This window comes from Podarcis filfolensis (genome assembly GCF_964270895.1).
Source record: "Podarcis filfolensis genome assembly, chromosome: 3".
Lineage (NCBI taxonomy): Eukaryota > Metazoa > Chordata > Lepidosauria > Squamata > Lacertidae > Podarcis > Podarcis filfolensis.
In genome coordinates this window covers 120,930,678-120,948,130 of record NC_139606.1, presented here as the reverse complement: position 1 = coordinate 120,948,130, position 17,453 = coordinate 120,930,678, and the positions used below count along the sequence as shown (strand labels likewise).

Genomic DNA, 17,453 nt, shown 5'->3' with positions numbered 1-17,453 from the left:
CTCAAAAGATTCCATCTACGGTGTCTCTGAAAAATTTTACACCTCACTTGGGAAGACAGGCGAACTAGTACCAGTGTACTGGAAGAAGCAAAGATCACCAGTGTTGAAGCAATGATTCTTCAACATCAACTTCGTTGGACTGGTCATGTTGTTTGGATGCCTGATGATCGTCTTCCAAAGCAACTATTCTATTCCAAACTTAAAAATGGAAAGCGTAATGCTGGTGGTCAACAAAAGAGGTTTAAAGACTCTCTCAAAGCAAATTTGTAAAAATGTAATTCTCTCTGTTACAGCCCTTTGCATTTACTCAAAAAGTGTCCAGGGGAACACCAGCCTCTACAGCTCAGGCATCTCTATTTCCACCCCTTCCTCTTTCTCTGCTTAGATCTCTTTCCCACTTGTCTGCAGGTAGCCCCACACCTGCCGCCGCCACCACCCTGCAGCCTCCGACCCCTGCCTCTTCCACCGCAGGGTCCTCATGGAGACCAGTCCTGGGAGTGGCTTGGCGGGGGTCCTGAACGGCCTGGCAGCTCAACTGGGAGAGCCCACAACTGCAGACGCGGTGAGTGCATTTATTCTACGCCAACCTCTCTTTTTCCCCCAAAATTTTTTATTGGTTTTCCACATTTATGACAAAAAAAGACATTACAAAACACACAACAAAGAAAAACACTTTACAATACAATAAACTAAACACAAAAAAGGATTATTTCTTAGATATCTTATTCTCATATCATTGATAACTGACTTCCTCGAATCCCCTCTAACTGAATTTCATTATATCACCTGTATGACAGTTCTCCAAATTCATATTTCTAATAAAATTGACTCCTAACATTTTCAAAGTTCTTCTCCTTTATTAATATTCTAATCCTTAATATTTGTTTTATTGTTCTAACTCCTCTAAACTGTGAGGCTGCATGAAGCTTGGGTGGGCAGACACTTTGCTTGGCAGTGCCAGACGCAAGGTCGAGCCACAGTTTACAAGATACTAGTTATAATTTAAGGAAGAGAAACATCTTGATTATCAGAACTGTTGACAAGCGAGCCCAGGTGGCAGCTGCAGAGAGACTCCAAAACGCTGCCTTCTGCTGCACGGCACAGACTCTGGACTCGTAAATTCGAGGCCGCCACATTTGGAGATAATTGATTTCTGCAAACTGCCGGCGAATAATCTTAATTATTATGGTACTTACTAGAAAGAACTGCAAAGATCTGGGAATCATGCCAGATCCCCAGAACCCCAAAGGAGACAGAGCAAAATCACACATTATTTTCTCCAAAAGGAGGAGAGTAAGAGGGAGCCGAATGAGGCCCTTCCTCCTCCTCCCACTGTTCTGGATTGGTCAACTCATCTTAAAGGGCTCCAAACAAAACGCTAGATTTTTTTATTTTATTATGTCTGTGCTTGAGGTTGGATGGGGTGAATTCAAAAGCGGAGGGCAGAGAAATCAGCCTGCCAAACTTCTGCCCTGCAGGACTTGGAGGAGGACTTGGAAGAGGAGGACCAGGTGAGGCGGCCAGTGGCCCAGTGGACCGTCTCCGAGGTCTGCTCCTGGCTGAGCCGAGGGTCCCTGGGGGCTCAGGGGAAGCCCCTTCTGGAAGCGGCGCACAGCCACGCCATCTCCGGAAAAGCCCTGCTGCGCCTGACAGACGAGACGCTGGAGCGCATGGGAGTTGCGCCCTGGAGCTTGCGGCAGGAGCTGTTGCGCGAAGTCCTGCACCTCCGCATTCAGCAAGAGATGAAAGACTTGCTGGACATTACAGGAGGTGAGGATGGGCACCCAAAGCGGGCGGGGAATTGCATGGGTGCCCCATAACTGTCCCCATCTACTGGGTGCTGTCAAAGTCCTTACTGGGACTGGAACGGAAGCAGAATGTGTAGGGGTGGGGGTGGGGAGACCGAGGGCATTGATTTATTTAATAAAATGTATCCCTGTTAACGGAGAAATCTGAGGGCTCCCTTGGACAAAAACCAAGGACACCAGCCAGAAATACCAGAGCAAAACAGCAGCCAGGAGGCTTGGTCTTGATTGAAGACTGTCGCCACAGGACTCCCACCTGCCACCAGGTGGAACAAGATGGAAGCCCCAAACAAAAGAGCCCCCAAACTTTTATTAGCTGCTAATCCCCATGTTACACCCCCCAAAAAACTACATCATGGTTACATCATGAAAGAGGAGGTCTGGTGGCAGGAATCTGAGCATCCTGGACCCTGCCCCATGGTTCTCCTTACCCTCCACCAAACACCCATCAAGTGGAACAAAAGAGATCTTTACATTTCCCTGTTTCCCAGCCAAGTTCATCACACCCTTTTGTCTTCATCTGGGTTTGTTATTTCTGGAATGGCTACCTGTTTGGCACTCAGGTATCAGGATGCAAGGGATTATCACTCAGGCAGAGGGGCTGCTGAGTAGCTGAGCTCACATGTCTATATGCATTTCTGAAGTTTTCCCAGTGAGCCAGTAAAGGTAAAGGTAAAGGGACCCCTGACCATTAGGTCCAGTTGTGACCGACTCTGGGGTTGCTCATCTCGCTTTACTGGCCGAGGGAGCCGGCGTACAGCTTCCGGGTCATGTGGCCAGCATGACTAAGTCGCTTCTGGTGAACCAGAGCAGCGCACAGAAACGCCGTTTACCTTCCCGCTGGAGTGGTACCTATTTATCTACTTGCACTTTGAGGTGCTTTTGAACTGCTAGGTTGGCAGGAGCAGGGACCGAGCAACGGGAGCTCACCCCATCACGGGGATTCGAACCGCCAACCTTCTGATCGGCAAGTCCTAGGCTCTGTAGTTTAACCCACAGCGCCACCCGCGTCCCTAGAGAGAGGATAAAGGTACCAGGGGACAAAAAAGAGCATTTTGCAGTGTTAGTGCAGACATGGAACATGAATTCCGCAGAATATTGCTCGGGCTTAACAAATACACATTTGGAAAGGAAAATTCTGCAGTGATTGCCTGTACTGTATGGTGAATGTGAGGTGGATCCAACAGAAACATTAATCTTAATTCTCTTGTGTACAACCGTAGGAAAAGAGCTGTACTGAAACGTGGTAAGATAAGATGAAATATAAAAGCATGGGTGTGTAATAAAATTTATACACTGTTAGATTATTTGAAAAGACCCTCAAAGCGGCTTACAAAACAATGAAATGATCAATTAGAAAGATTAGCAACACTTACCGTATTTTTCGCTCTATAACACGCACCAGACCATAACACGCACGTAGTTTTTAGAGGAGGAAAACAAGGGGAAAAATATTCTAAATGAAACAGTGGATGTATGATTTTTGTGGTTCATGCTGTGGCCACAGACATGTGATCTGACAGTGAGTTTGGAGTAGCCCAATGCAAAAATCCTGAGGATCCATGTGGATCCACGCTTTGTAACCACTGCGACCCCAGGCAACAGTGGGTGCGTGATTTTTTTGGTGCAAGATGTAGCCATGGACATGGTATGTGATCTGATGGTGAATTTGGGGTGACCCAGTGCAAAAATCCTGAGGATCCATGTGGATCCGTGCTTTGTAACCACGTTTTAAGTGGGGAGGGAAGGAAAAGCACTCAAGGGACAAGGAGCATGTGTGGGGTGGGTGGAGAAGCTTTGCTGCTAATAATGCTGTTTAGCGAGCTGAGTGGGGAGGAGAGAGGGACAGAGAGCCTGCTTGCTTTAAAGGAGCCAACCGGACAGGAGCCGCTTACACTCATGTAAGCGGCTCCTCTCCTCTCCCGCTTTGCTCCTTTAAAGCAAGCAGGCTCTCTGTCCCTCTCTCCTCCCCACTCAGCGGCTCTTCTCCCGCTTTGCTGTTTCAAAGCGAGCCACGGAGGAGGGAAAGAAGGGGAACCATGGATCCTCTGCTCACGACTGCAGCAGATCCCCCCCGCCACCCGTAGGCATTTGCTCCGTAACACGCACAGACATTTCCCCTTACTTTCTAGGAGGAAAAAAGTGAGTGTTATGGTGCAAAAAATACGGTAAGTTCAAATAACAATAGGCTACAAACAGGTTAAAACTCACACCAACTTTCTAAGCATCTGGATAGGCAGATGTTTTATTTAGTGGGTGCCAAAAAGAGGTGCTGCCAGTCTGAGTTCTTAAAATGTGGAGCGGGCGTTCATCGCACCTATAGCAGTGCCAATTCCGCTGATGGAAGTGTTTTAATTAGCAGTCTTGCAATATTTCTGAAGGAAACTAAACAACCCCTTCTCCGTTCTTCCACACACAGCGTGATCGAGGGAGGCCCGCTGTCAAGTGAGCAGCTCTGTCTGGGATGCAAAAAAAGGAACACACTTTGGTGCCAGCCTTTGGCCGCAACTGGACCTCCAAGCAGGACGGTGGAGCCCAAAGCCCAGGGCCAGGCCAGGCTTCAAGGACAGCAGAATGGAAGGAGCTGCTTTGGGGTTTGGACTCGGCAGTTTGCAGCCCCGGGGGCAAAGGCTTTCGTGGCAGAATGTGGGTTTTCTCGGGGAAGGGGCTGCCCCCCCATGCCTGTAGCCTCCTAGGGGCCTCCTGCAAACATCTGGTCAGAGGATGGCCCACCCTTCGTAGGTGTGGCGAAGGGTTGCAGCCCAGCAGCGGAGGTTATGTTGCTAGGCATGCGGAAGGCAAGAGGCTCAACATCTGGGGTCTGCAGGCTGGGGGGGATCCCTGCAGAGATCCTGCCAGTCAAGGGGGGGGCATACTGAATTAGGTGGACCAGGAGTTGGACTGATTTGCCGAGACATAAAACTATGAAACTGTCTTTCGAGAAAGTGTTTGTCATTTTGAATTCAACAGGACTTGCTTCCCGGAAGCCCAGTACAGTAGTACCTCGGGTTACAGACGCTTCAGGTTACAGACTCCGCTAACCCAGAAATAGTGCCTTGGGTTGAGAACTTTGCTTCAGGCTGAGAACAGAAATCGTGCTACGGCGGCGCGGCAGCAGCTGGAGGCCCCATTAGCTAAAGTGGTGCTTCAGGTTAAGAAAAGTTTCAGGTTAAGAACAGACCTCCGGAATGAATTAAGTACTTAACCCGAGGTACCACTGTATGATGCTACAAATAAAACAGATACATAACCTATTTCCTGCCCTGCAAAATTAAATCACCATACAAAAATATTACTTTAGTACATGGGTAGGCAAACTAAGGCCCGGGGGTCGGATCTGGCCCAATCGCCTTCTAAATCCAGCCCACGGACGGTCCAGGAATCAGTGTGTTTTTACATGAGTAGAATTTGTCCTTTTATTTAAAATGCATCTCTGGGTTGTTTGTGGGGCCTGCCTGGTATTTTTACATGAGTAGAATGTGTGCTTTATTTAAAATGCGTATCTGGGTTATTTGTGGGGCATAGGAATTCGTTAATTTTTTAGTCCCCCCCCCCAATAAAATATAGTCCAGCCCCCCACAAGGTCTGAGGGACAGTGGACCGGCTCCCTGCTGCAAAAGTTTGCTGACCCCTGCTTTAGTATATATGAGGCTGAGTCCTTGTGTGTTTCAATTCCTTTATCTTCGCAAGCTTGACGTGTGCAGCAGGGACTGTTGCTGGAGCTGGGATGTTGCACTGCAGAGTCGTTCAGCCACAAGGTGGTGAGCGAGAGAAAGAAACCGGCAGGCAGAGAACATTAGGATTAGGAACCAGCACTGCATTTAAGGCCTTCTCGCATCTCTGCACCCCTATCCTAAAAAGGCACCCCCACACTTAAAATAATAGAATGATAGAGTTGGAGGGGACCGCAAAGGGCATTTAGTCCAACCCCCTCTGGCCGGACCCACCAAGGTCCCTTCGCAAACTACTCTTTGGTCTTCACCGTTGTCTCAAAACCCACTCTGCTGATGCTCAGCCTCCTTGGCCAGCCTTTGAAAGGCATTTGACTCCCCAAGCAGCACTTAGGCATTCCACAGGGCGGGTGCCACCACCGAGAAGGCCCTCTGCCTGGTTCCCTGTAACCTGGCTTCTCGCAGTGAGGGAACCACCAGAAGGCCTTCGGAGCTGGACCTCAGTGTCCAGGCTGGATGATGGGGGTGGAGATGTTCCTGCAGGTGAACACACCTGAAGCTTCCATTGGGCTTTGAGAAACACACACCACAGAGATGGCAAACACTTTCAAAGCAGCAAGACAAGCTCTGAGCCACCATCTCTCTGGCTTTCCCCAAGCCCAGAAAACAACAGGAGCAAGGATCTCGCCTGGTGGCTTAGGAACAGGCCGTCTGAAACAGTATTTCCCCCATATGAACGAGCCCAAGTTTTGAGATCTTCAAGGGAGGCTCACTTGGTAGGGACGCCTCGGTGGCTGTTCCCAGGGCAACTTTGGAACTCCCTTCCTAGAGAAGTCAGACGGGCTCCCTCCTTGTCTTTCCACCGTCAAGAGAAGATCTTGTTCCGACAGGCCTTTCTTGGGGAACTGTTTTTTTAAAGGGAAAAAGCTTTGAATAGTGCTGTGTTATTATTATCTATAAATTTGTTTCTTGCATTGTTTTAATTCTATGAAGAATTAAAACAATATTAAGACCTTGAGTCCAGGTCTGGGGAAAAGGAATATTAATAATAATAATTTATTATTTGTACCCCGCCCGGGTTTCCCCAGCCACTCTGGGCGGCTTCCAACAAAGATTAAAAATACACTAAAATATCACACGTTAAAAACTTCCCTGAACAGGGCTGCCTTCAGATGTCTTCTGAATGTCAGGTAGTTGTTTATCTCTTTGACATCTGATGGGAGGGCGTTCCATCATCATCATCACCATCATCTTTCTCCCCAGCCAGCCCTAGCAACCTGGTCAGTGTATGGTGGCAGAAGCTGCAGCCGTTTTGCCAACTTCCAGTCACTATTTCAGCATTTGCAAGAGCAACCCCCCCTCCCCAAACTGTTTCCACAGCAGAAACACCCACAGAGATGAGGAGACAGAGATGTTAAAAAGCATGGGAAATTTTTTAATTGAAGTTTTATTTCATAATAGGTTCTCTTTTTTTGAAGCTTTGTTGTTTCCGTTTTTAAATACAATAAATATTCACCAATAGCATTTCATGGAATGGAATCCAAATCCATTTGCAAGACTGTCAACCTCAAACAATGTACATATGAGACAGACATGAATCCTGATGGAAGCGTGAAGAAGGGGTGGCGCAGAAATCTGCCGCGAGAAATGTACAGGTTTCCTATTGCAATTTTCTCTCGCTAATAATAATTACGATCTGTACAGTCCGTTTGCTTTGACACAACCCAGCCCTTGGCAGTCTGGCGCAACTGGTGCTTTGCAGAATACCGGCCGGAGAGACCGCCCCCCCTTTCGTCCGAGGACGGTCCTTTCTGGCAGAGAGAGCACCAACGAGGCCCAAGGGACTGAACATTCGCCCTCATATTTAGCGGGGGACAAAAGAAAGCAGCGAGCAAAGCTACTCATTCAAAACGTGACCCCCTACCCCAGTAGAATACAATACATTGGAGAGAAGGAAGGATTCCAACCTCACCTTTCACGTGATAGCTTAAAAATCAGCTTCTAAAAAAAGAAAAATCACCAGGGCCACAGAGACCCAGAAGGTAAACTGGTCCAAAACGCATGCATGGTACATCCCCGTTCCCAATTGCCTGCATTTTCAGAGTAAGGCTGTAACGCAGAGAAAAGGTTTTGGCTAATTTCCTCCCCAACCGCAAGAGATCTGAAGTATGCAGTTGAAGCCTTCCAGGTGAGAGCTCTCGAGTCCTGTCTAAAGGGGTGAGCTCTGTACCGAGAGCCCCATTTCCAATTCTTGGGGGAGGGGGCGCAAAGATGCTTTCCAACTTGCTGCATGGGGAAGGCGACGAAGGCCTGAACTACACCGGCAGGGCGTGTGTCTGTCCTACGCAGAGAAACAGACCAAGCCAAGATAGCAGCGGAGCCCGTTTAGTGGGGAGATTGCAAACAGGAGTATCTAAGTTAGGGGCGAGAAACCTTGGGGGCCCCCATATCTTGCTGGACTCCTGCTCACATCACTCTAGACAATGCTGGCTGCAGCTGATGGCAGCAGGAGTCCAGCAAGATTGGGGGGGGTACACAATTATTCCCCACCCCTGCTCTAAGTTATCACGAAATATCTTATTTCCTAGGGTTGCTTTTCAAATGAAAATGGCACTTTGGAGTAGCTGCCCAGCCCCACACGCATGACCTGCACACCCACAGCAGTGGAGACTCATGCGCCAAACACCCTGCTCTGAAATAAAGGCTGGGGGGGGGGAGGAAGCAGCCTGGGTTGAAGGCCTGCTGTCACTCAGCCGCCAAGCTGTTTGCATCCAGCTCCGATTCATCTTATTCAAGCCTGCATTTGGGCTTGGGGTGGGGGAAGAGAGGTGCTTCTGCAAAGCACAGGGACTTTCTACATCTAGACCTCTCTGCTTGCCAGGGAGTTTCTGAGCAACAGGGAAAGCTGGCCGTGTCTCTGTGCAAACCACTGCTTGGACTACAGGTTGCTACTACCAAAGCCTGAACCTTGCAGGATTGCAGGGCACTGATTTGGGGTGGGGTGGGGTGCTGTGCCGCTCCCCGCAGCTCCTTTGCCCACGCCTCCGGAGAACTGCGTCTTAAAAGGTTGAGCCAACCAGCAGCGCATCTGCAGCTACACAGGCAGCAGTAGTGAATCAAGGCAGAGAAAGGAAGATTTCGCTCTCAGAACGTACAAAAACGCGGGGCAGTGATTTCTGACGGCGACAAAGGACTGCAAAATGTGGAGCAAGTAGTTTAAGGAAGTGTCACGAGCGCTGCCTCAGATGCCCCTTTCAATCGCAGAGGGAATATCTGAAGGAGAAGACGGGTTTGGGTTCGGAGAGGACTCCTCGAAGCATTTTGATAATCACCTGCTGAGAGTGACAGCAGGCACACATTCACCTCTTCAACATGCAATACCTTTATTTCGAAGAATATTTGAGATGAACACAAAAAACCCGATGCCACCAAAACCCGAGACAGAAATAATAATGGTTAAATGGTGCATCGGAGTCCCTCCCAGATTGCCGAATGAGCTTCAAACAATAAAGATGGCGAAACAGCAGAAATTAAACCCGTTTCCGCAGCTGAAGATGCTACGCTGTACTCCCTTTAACTTGGACAACTACTTTTCCAACATTCTGCTTAAGACAGCCGACCTTTTCCTCAACTTGAGGCAAATCTTCTTAAGGCACCAGGTTCCTTCTCAAGAAGTCTAGATAGGTAAGGGAAGCAGAACCAGGTTTCTTTTGAGAGGCGACAGCCAAGCAAAGCCTGCCTTGGGAGACGCCAGGAAGTTAACACCTTTTGTCCTTTCGTCCACTCAGTGCTGGCCTGGCCCCCTCTGGACGTGCCCCTTGGAGCATGGATGATGTTTCCAAGGCGGCACGTCAAGGAATGATTTAGTGAGTCACATCATTATCGTCATCTCGTCTTATGCCATCAGGGCCTGTGCAATTTTGCCGCCAGTTACTGTCAATTTGAGAACCCCTGCTTCCAAAGCAAAGAGAGAAAGTAAAGAGGAACACATGTTCTCACAATGATTCATTAGTCAAACACACACACACAAAATAAAGGAGACCCTCCCTCTGACTCAGCCGCCTCCAGAATTGGAAACCGGCTCTGGGGTGGGTCTAACTCAGTGCACCAAAATTATCAACTGATTGCTGCATTTCATTTCGGCTGTGATAGCGTCAAGTATTCAAAGCACGTCTCATTTCCTCTGTACACCCAACTTTTTCTGTGCAAAATCATTTAATTAAAAAAAAAAGTGAGTGAGTGAGAGAAGTCTCCCCAGTTCCCATCTCTGGTTCACCTTTTATAGCCATGAAAACATTCACCAAACAAGCGAAGAATGAGAACCTCTTTCTGTTTCATCATCCATGCCCAGAGGCCAGTGCTCTTTCCTGCTGGTTTTTTGAGAGGTGCCTCACTAAGGGTCAGAACAAGCTCCTCCCTTGCTCATTAACACACCAAAAGAAATTAAAAAAGGCATTTAAAGTGTGGGAAGAAAACAGAAAAAGAAAAGGATCTATTTACAAGGGGCTGGAGGCAGAAAAGAGCACTGGCTCCTGGATTTTCACATTGCTTGTTGACATAATGATTTAAGCCTACAAAAAGAAAGGTTAAATAGTCATTTCACAATTCCCATTTCTCTCTCTCTCCCCAGAGTGGAATGTGTCATCCACAAGAGCGGGTCGCCCCCTCTCATTTTAGGAGCAGAAGCCATAAGCAGCCCCTGCCCTCGGAATCACGTAGGAACATCCTTTGCTGCGCTTGGGTCTCCTCCGGGTGCCACCCTTCCAAAAAAGTTGGGTTTCGGCTGCCCTCTTCATACCAGGACGCACAGGCGTACCCACCCCAAGCACAAGGCTTGTTCATGAAATTAAACAGAAGAAGGGAGGGGGAATCGGCGCAGACTTCACCACCACACAGTTCAAGCAGGGTTAGGATGGCTGAACACAACATTTGGGGAACAAACACAGAGGAAAGCCACCTTCATCTACTAGAGCCGAGCATGGAGGCAAACACAGAGCTCAGTTGCCATTTCGACGAAAGGAGATCTCGATTATTTCCTCTAGACGGAAGCAGAGCTACTTGGAATGGACCCGCACGGAAGGGTTATACGCCTGACAAAACAGTTCTTGTAAACAGCCAGTCCCCCACCCCAAAGGTTATCCCACAGAAGAGTGCCGCTTGCTGCAACGTAATCCTGCCGGAAAGGTGAAGGAGGTTTTGCAGCTTTGCTCTCCAGAGCAGCTCAGACAGGGTGGGCTGGAAGGCAGGCTCCTCCTCCGTTGAGTGGAGACAGCATCTGCCTGCTTCAACATCTGGTTTGGCCATGTGGAAGCCACAACAGGGGTGGGTGGGAGGAGAGGAGGAAGTGAATGGAAGGATAATATAACCTACATAGAATAGTCGTGTTTTCACTGTGTGATTACTGCCACCAAAGCCCCTTACTTAAAGCAGCTGATTTGTTCAAGCCACACACAAAAAACCCCTCTTGCGTGGCTGGGTCCACGGAGAGCGGGCCACACTGTCCTCAGCATAACCTGAAGATGTGTTGCGGCAATTGTGTGGCTTCAGAGACGCCCCTGGCGCCCGTCTGTGGTTTTTTGGGTGTCTCCCTGGAGAGTTCTGGGTGGCATGGACCCATGCTTGGTCTGGAAGCATCATGCTGGTTCAGGACATGTTCGCGGTGGTTCAGCCCCTGCCCAGCCACCTGCGCATCCGTGAGAGAGGCGGTGCAAGAAGGGTCCGTCCCGCTGCAAGGCTGCCAGGCTTCGTTGCCACCCAAAGTGGGTCAAATTTTAGTTCCGTGGTGATGGCTGAAGTGTATTTACATGGGGGGGGGCTGCGTTCACAGAGCCCCTGCAGGCGGTGGGCCAGATTTCTTCTCTCCCGCCTCCACGTCTAGTCAATCGGAGCTGGGCTTTCGTAGAGAGAAGGGGCGGATGTTGAAGTGCTTGCTCAGCTGGCTCACCTGGGAGGGGGAGAAAGCAGAGGTAGAGAGAACGGGCGAGGTGAGGGGGCGTGTCGCAGGAAGGCAGACCTCTGACCGTGGCCCCCTCCCCTCCAAGCCCCATCCTTCCTTCTCCTCTGCCTGCCTTCAAATTCTACATATAACGCTCCTTCTGCAGGGCAGCTCCACTTACCCCTCTGCTCTGCCCACCAATTTCCCCTGTATCTTTTTCCTCACCTGCTCTGCTCCTGGGCAGAAAGCTGGGGAAGCAGAACCTCAGCTGTGATTCCTGCCTTGCAGGGGGCAGGAGTAGATGGCCTTTGGGGGTCCCTTCCAGCCCTACAATTCTAGGACTCTATCTGCTGTTGCTGAACCAGAGCTTCATCCTTCCTCTCCCTTTTCTTTCCTAGGGGCAAATTCTAGCTAAAATGAAAGCAATGGATTCGGATTGGTTGGTCAGGAAGTCTAAGGTAAGGGGCAGATGTTGGCAGTTTCGCTGTGAATGTGCAGGCAAGGGTGAGGCTGAGGATCCTTTGCAGGGCACTCTGTGCTACACAGGGACAAGGGTGGCACTGTGGGTTAAACCACAAAGCCTAGGACTTGCCAATCAGAAGTTCGGCGGTTCGAATCCCCACAACGGAGTGAGCTAACGTTGCTTGGTCCCTGCTCCTGCCAACCTAGCAGTTCGAAAGCATGTGCAAGTAGATAAATAGGTACCGCTCCAGCAGGAAGGTAACCGGCATTTCCATGCGCTGCTCTGGTTCGCCAGAAGCAGCTTAGTCATGCTGGCCACATGACCTGGAAGCTGTACGCCGGCTCCCTCAGCCAGTAAAGTGAGATGAGCACCGCAACCCCAGAGTCGGCCACGACTGGACCTAATGATCAGGGGTCCCTTTACCTTTACCTGTGCCATACACACGCGTGCCACGGGATCACTTACCACACCGACTCCGTAATGGATGTGCGCCACGGTGATGAAGGTGGTGAGCAGGTAGAGGAGGAAGGTTTCGCTCTCCGGCAAGACGCCCGTCAGCACCACGAAGATGACCAGGGCCAGCGGGAAGAGCAGCCAGTTGAGAGGCTGGCAGCGGGTGCTGCTCATCTGGCAGACGATCAGGCGGCACTGGGGGGAGAGGAGGAACAGCTGGTAAGGGAGGACCAGGATGGGAGGAGAGGTCCCACCCCAGCACCTGCCTGCCCTCCAAGGCAAGGCACTGCTCCACCAACAGCCGCTCCAATCCATCCAGGGCCATTTCCTGGAGCACCGCTGAGGGAGCCGCTCTAGAACTTCACTGCTCCAGAGGCACCGCTTCTGGCAGAACTCTACTGCTGCGGCACAGACGGATCCTCTGTAACAAGAGACTCAGTCCCACACATGGGCAGGAATCCAAGGGCTACGCTGGAGGGCAGGAGATGCTTTCTGCACCAGCAAACCCATATAGTTGTCAAGGGGACTCTGGGACCCCCCTGGCTTTGAGGCTCTCCTCCTTGCCCCTTGAGCAAACTCCCCAGTTCAGGTAACCTGAAAAGTTAGACCAGGGATAGAGAAGCTTTTTCTTATATAAAAAAAGAGGGGCTGGCTTTTTCCTAAAAAGCTTCTTCCTGAAAAAGATTCACATTTGTTTTGGCAAAGGGTGTTTAAAGAGATAACAGAAATCACGGGGTTAAAGCTGACCGAAAGTCCAGAGGTTCCATTATTTTGAATTTACGATGGGGTGGAAGGTTCGCAAGTGCTTGCTCACAAATTTATTGACTGCTGCATGAATTATTATAGCTAGGAAGTGGAAGGGGCAACTAGAATATAAAATGGAAGAATGGTATAAAGAGGTCTGGGATATAGCTATTCATGATAACTTAATGTGTGCCATTAAGGTAAGACGGGGAATATGCAGGAGAAATGATTTTGAGGAGATATGGAAGGTGTTTGTAGAATCTGCACTGTTAAAATGGAAAGGGGTCAAACCATCGCAAGAGGTGTTGAAATTATGGGAGGTTGGATAGTTACAATGGAATGGTCTCAGTGGTGGGGTGCACATTTTTATTCTTACTTACAGTGGTACCTCAGGTTACATGCACCACAGGTTACATACGCTTCAGGTTACACACTCCGCTAACCCAGAAATAGTGCTACAGTTCTATGATTCTATTATCCTATGATCCTCAGCAGACAGCCTTCCAGGGGCCATTGCACCACATGACTCTTATTTATGTATTTCATAAAAATTATGTATTTCATAAAAATTAGACACTGCTTGATTTGGGGGGGGGGACAGACCTCAAAGTGGTTGGTTTACAAAAAGATAGACCAATACAGTGGTACCTCTGGATGCGAACGGGATCCGTTCCGGAGCCCCATTTGCATCCTGAGTAGAACGCAACCCACGACTGCGCGGTTCGCAATTCACTGCTTCTGTGCATGCGCGTGACGTCATTTTGAGCGTCTGCGCATGCGGCGAAACCCAGAAGTAACATGTTCCGTTACTTCCAGGTCGTCGCGGAGCGTAACCTGAAAACGCTCAACCTGAAGCATATTTAACCCGAGGTATGACTGTAAAATCGGGGGTGGAGGGGGAGAAAACAACAACGCTTTAAAAAACAACAACTTAAAATACTGAAACAGATGAAAAATCACATCCACCTGCCTATCATACAGGTAGGCTTGTCTAAACAATAATATTTTTAGCAGGTGCCGAAAAGTACAGTGACGGCGCTGCTTGATATCAACAGGCAGGGAGTTCCTAAGGTTAGGTGCTGCCGCCCTCAATGCTCTGTGGGTCTCGTGTGGCGCCTCTAGCAGTGCCCATTCCCTTGATCAAAGCAGTGGCACATGCAGGGCAAAGTGGTCTCCTGGGTGAACTCTTGCGCAAGGAGGTTAGAGTCCAGCCACATGGCAGCCAGAGGTTTCGACGCACGCATCTCACCATTGGAGGAGGAACTGATTACAGCTCAAGGACGTAAGGGGAAGCCAGGGGGGAAATGCTGGAGGAGGGTTGTGGAGCAGGGCCAGAGAGGAGCGTGGCCAAGGGAGATTGCTGAGGGCCGGGTAAAGAGGGCTGGAGGGCCACACTCAGGGTTCCCCACCCCTGAGGCAAAGCGGCTTTGCTCCTGCCCCGCCAAGCCCCTCTGCGCACGCGTCTCTGCAGCAGAAGGAACTTACGGAAATGTTGGCAAAGGCCGTGCCGACCATGAAGTAGAAGAGGCGGGGCTGGGTCTCCAGGATCTGCGTGGGCGAGTGGAAGATCCAAATGGTGCAGAGGATGAAGAGGAGGACGGGCGAGAGGAAGGGCAGCATCGCCTCATAGAAGGAGTGGTGCTTCAGGGTGTTGCTTCTGTAGGCTCTGAAAGGCGGGAGAGGCGTCAGCAAGAGGTCGCCTGCAGGAGCTTTGCTGGTCGAGAGCTGGGGAGGCTCATTTGACAACAAAACCCCCAGCCTTTAGTGTCACCAGCCAAGTCCTGTGGAACTCTCTGCCACTGGAGACTGAGCAGGAGCCTTCTGTGCCAACTTTTAAACATCTGCTGAAAACTTTTCTATTCTGCCAGGCAATCACAAATGCACCTGTCCGCAATGGTTAACGGATGTCCGTTTTTAACTTGGTACGGTACCGCTTTGATTTTTTAAAATGACACAGCGGTATACAACTGTCAGAGCTGCCCTAGGTCCCAGCTCACAAAGGACCAACGCTGCTTCGTTGTTAAATACAAAAGTCTTTATTGAAGTTCAGTTTCACTTCCAGAGCCGCAGCGCGCAGCTCCACGTCTCAAGCTTTAGACCGCTGATGCTCCGTCTGAATCTCCTCCCCCCATACACCAGTTTAAGACTCTAGCCTTGCTCCACCTCTTCCTCTGCTCTTTCCTCCTCTGGGTCCGCCTGCCCGTCGGGGTCTCGCCCTTTCTAGACTCTTCTGACGCTGATTCCCCTGAGCCTTCTCCCTCCCTCCGGCGGGCTTTAGGAGCTGGTTCCCCATCCGGGTCTCCTGCTGTCCCCCGCGCCTGTACATTTGAACTTGGCGCGCGCGCCCAGCCAGCAACTTTCCTCCTGACCATTTCACTGCTGCTGTCACTGCTTCCCCCTTCGGGGGGGCTAGCTGCAACTGACCTCCCCTCCATTCCCCCACTCTCCGATGGAGGCGTGGTCAGCTCTGACTCATCTTCTCTCCCCGCTGGAGGAGACGCTGGTCCTGACACATGTGACTCTTCCCCCCCACTACGCTCTGGTGGGGAAACTGGTCCTGATCCCCCGCTGCTGCTTTGGGGTTCCCCGCTGGCTCCTTGTTTCTGGTGCGTCCCTCCTGGGACCCCCCTTGCCCTGACCATCGGCGCCCCCTTCTGGGAATCTTCTGATTCGCTGGAGAAGCTCATGGAATCTCTCGGGTCACTGTCATACTCCCCTACGCTGCCCTCGGATTCCTCCCCCTCGCTCTCCATTTCCTCTCTCCTCTGTGCTCCTGCTCCCGAGCCCCTGACAACAACTCTTTTAATAAAAATTATTTTCAATGGGGGGGTGGGTCTTGAAAGGCAGCTGGGAGCACCATCAGACTAACTCTGAAGGAGGCAGAACCTGATATAGTTCTTCCAACGGGGTCTCATCTGCAAGGCTGCAGTGTGGCCAGCAAGAGGAAGATCGGGGCTGAGAAGCAGAGCCTCCTCCATCGGGATCAGGCCGGCCCCATCAGGCCTCCTCTCCCCTCAAAGGTCACCTGGGGCAGCCAGTGCCTCGGGCTGCCTCAGTGGGAGAGATAGAAGCAGCAGGGCTTATTCCACCAGCTTTTCCAGAAGTCCATTTCCTCCACCGGGCACCTCCTGCCCCTGAACTGGGACAGCTGGTCATTAGAGGAACAACTATTTAGAATTCGGTGCTTGAGTTTTCATTTTCCTCTTCCCTCCCTGTCCCTTTCTCCTTGCGTGTCGTGGGTTTTTGGGGAGGGCAGTATAATTCTGCGAGACGGTCTTGTTTTGATAGTATGTAAGCTACTCTGTGGGGACGCGGGTGGCACTGTGGGTTAAACCACAGAGCCTAGGACTTGCCGATCAGAAGGTCAGCGGTTTGAATCCCAGTGACAGGGTGAGCTCCCATTGCTTAGTCCCTGCTCCTGCCAACCCAGCAGTTCGAAAGCACGCCAAAGTGCAAGTAGATAAATAGGCACCGCTCCGGCGGGAAGGTAAACAGCGTTTTCGTGCGCTGCTCTGGTTCACCAGAAGCGGCTTAGTCATGCTGGCCACATGACCTGGAAGCTGTACGCCGGCTCCCTCGGCCAGTAAAGTGAGATGAGCGCCGCAACCCCAGAGTCGGCCACGACTGGACCTAATGGTCAGGGGTCCCTTTACCTTTAAGCCACTATGGGAGCCTTCCTGGCTGAAAAGTGGGGCACAAAATCCTCAAAATAAAATACATATAGGAGGCCTGGCTTTGTCCAAGAGATCTGGCCCAGCTGGTTGAGAGAGAGGGGCCAGCCAATCTCTCTGCTCCATAGTCTCAAAAGCAAAGGCTTGCCTCTGGCATCGCTCGTGCCCATTTTGCTTTCTCAAAACTCTCCCCACTGGGGAGACACTGAGTGGCACTGACACCCCAGCAGAACTGGGGCAGCCAACCCCATGGGGCACTGACAACCGACCTCAGACAGGACTTACTTGTAGTAGTTCAGCAGGCTCATGGGGAGGGTGACAGTCAGCGCGCAACCTAAGGGAGAGAGAGGAGGGCCAGGTTACGACTCAGAGCACATGTTTCCCTTCACACAAAGACACACAGCAAAGTCTGCTCCACAACCCTCACTTGGATTTGTAACAGCAACGTGAGGCAGGGGAATGCGAGTTTCTCCGAAAAGGGGGGAGCAGCTGCTGGTGAAAAAGGAAGCTTTTGCTGGGTTGGTTCAACAGCTGCACGTCCTGCAGTGCTGGCCATTTCTATCATTCATGGAAGAATGCATTTGCTTCGTTCTGTTCTGTTAAGACTCAGCGTGTTGTGCATTCACCAGGACCATCAGGCAGGCTATAAAAATAAATGCAGTGGAACCTCGTTCTTGAATGTTTCGGCTCCTGAACGTCGAAATCCCAGAG

The 17,453-nt window shown here is 50.6% G+C and overlaps 2 protein-coding genes across 4 annotated transcripts in view; one reads left to right on the top strand and one right to left on the bottom strand.

Moving 5' to 3' along the window:
* Positions 1-300: 300 nt before the first annotated feature.
* LOC310758751 (sterile alpha motif domain-containing protein 12-like) lies at positions 301-5,059 on the top strand. The gene is made up of 3 exons (XM_083605681.1): positions 301-562; positions 1,479-1,770; positions 4,225-5,059. The coding sequence occupies exons 1-3, from the start codon at positions 479-481 to the stop codon at positions 4,227-4,229; spliced, it is 381 nt and encodes a 126-aa protein (XP_083461807.1). The 5' UTR covers positions 301-478; the 3' UTR covers positions 4,230-5,059.
* Positions 5,060-6,890: 1,831 nt separating this feature from the next.
* SELENOI (selenoprotein I) overlaps positions 6,891-17,453 on the bottom strand; it is a 55,385-nt gene continuing 44,822 nt past the window's right edge. For all 3 annotated transcript variants that reach the window (XM_083605417.1, XM_083605418.1, XM_083605416.1), the window contains exons 7-10: positions 17,028-17,076; positions 14,557-14,737; positions 12,340-12,522; positions 6,891-11,420 (exon numbers count right to left, since the gene is read on the bottom strand). In XM_083605417.1, coding sequence (XP_083461543.1) covers positions 11,298-11,420; positions 12,340-12,522; positions 14,557-14,737; positions 17,028-17,076 — 536 coding nt within the window. In that variant the 3' untranslated portion in view covers positions 6,891-11,297. The remainder of the gene's footprint in view (positions 11,421-12,339; positions 12,523-14,556; positions 14,738-17,027; positions 17,077-17,453) is intronic.

What these genes read in the sequence shown, in the direction of transcription:
- LOC310758751 (XM_083605681.1), top strand. Translation starts at nt 479, where the DNA reads ATGGAGACCAGTCCTGGGAGTGGCTTGGCGGGGGTCCTGAACGGCCTG. An exon ending in AGCCCACAACTGCAGACGCG is followed by an intron (nt 563 to 1,478) that starts GTGAGTGCATTT and finishes TCTGCCCTGCAG; the next exon opens with GACTTGGAGGAGGACTTGGA.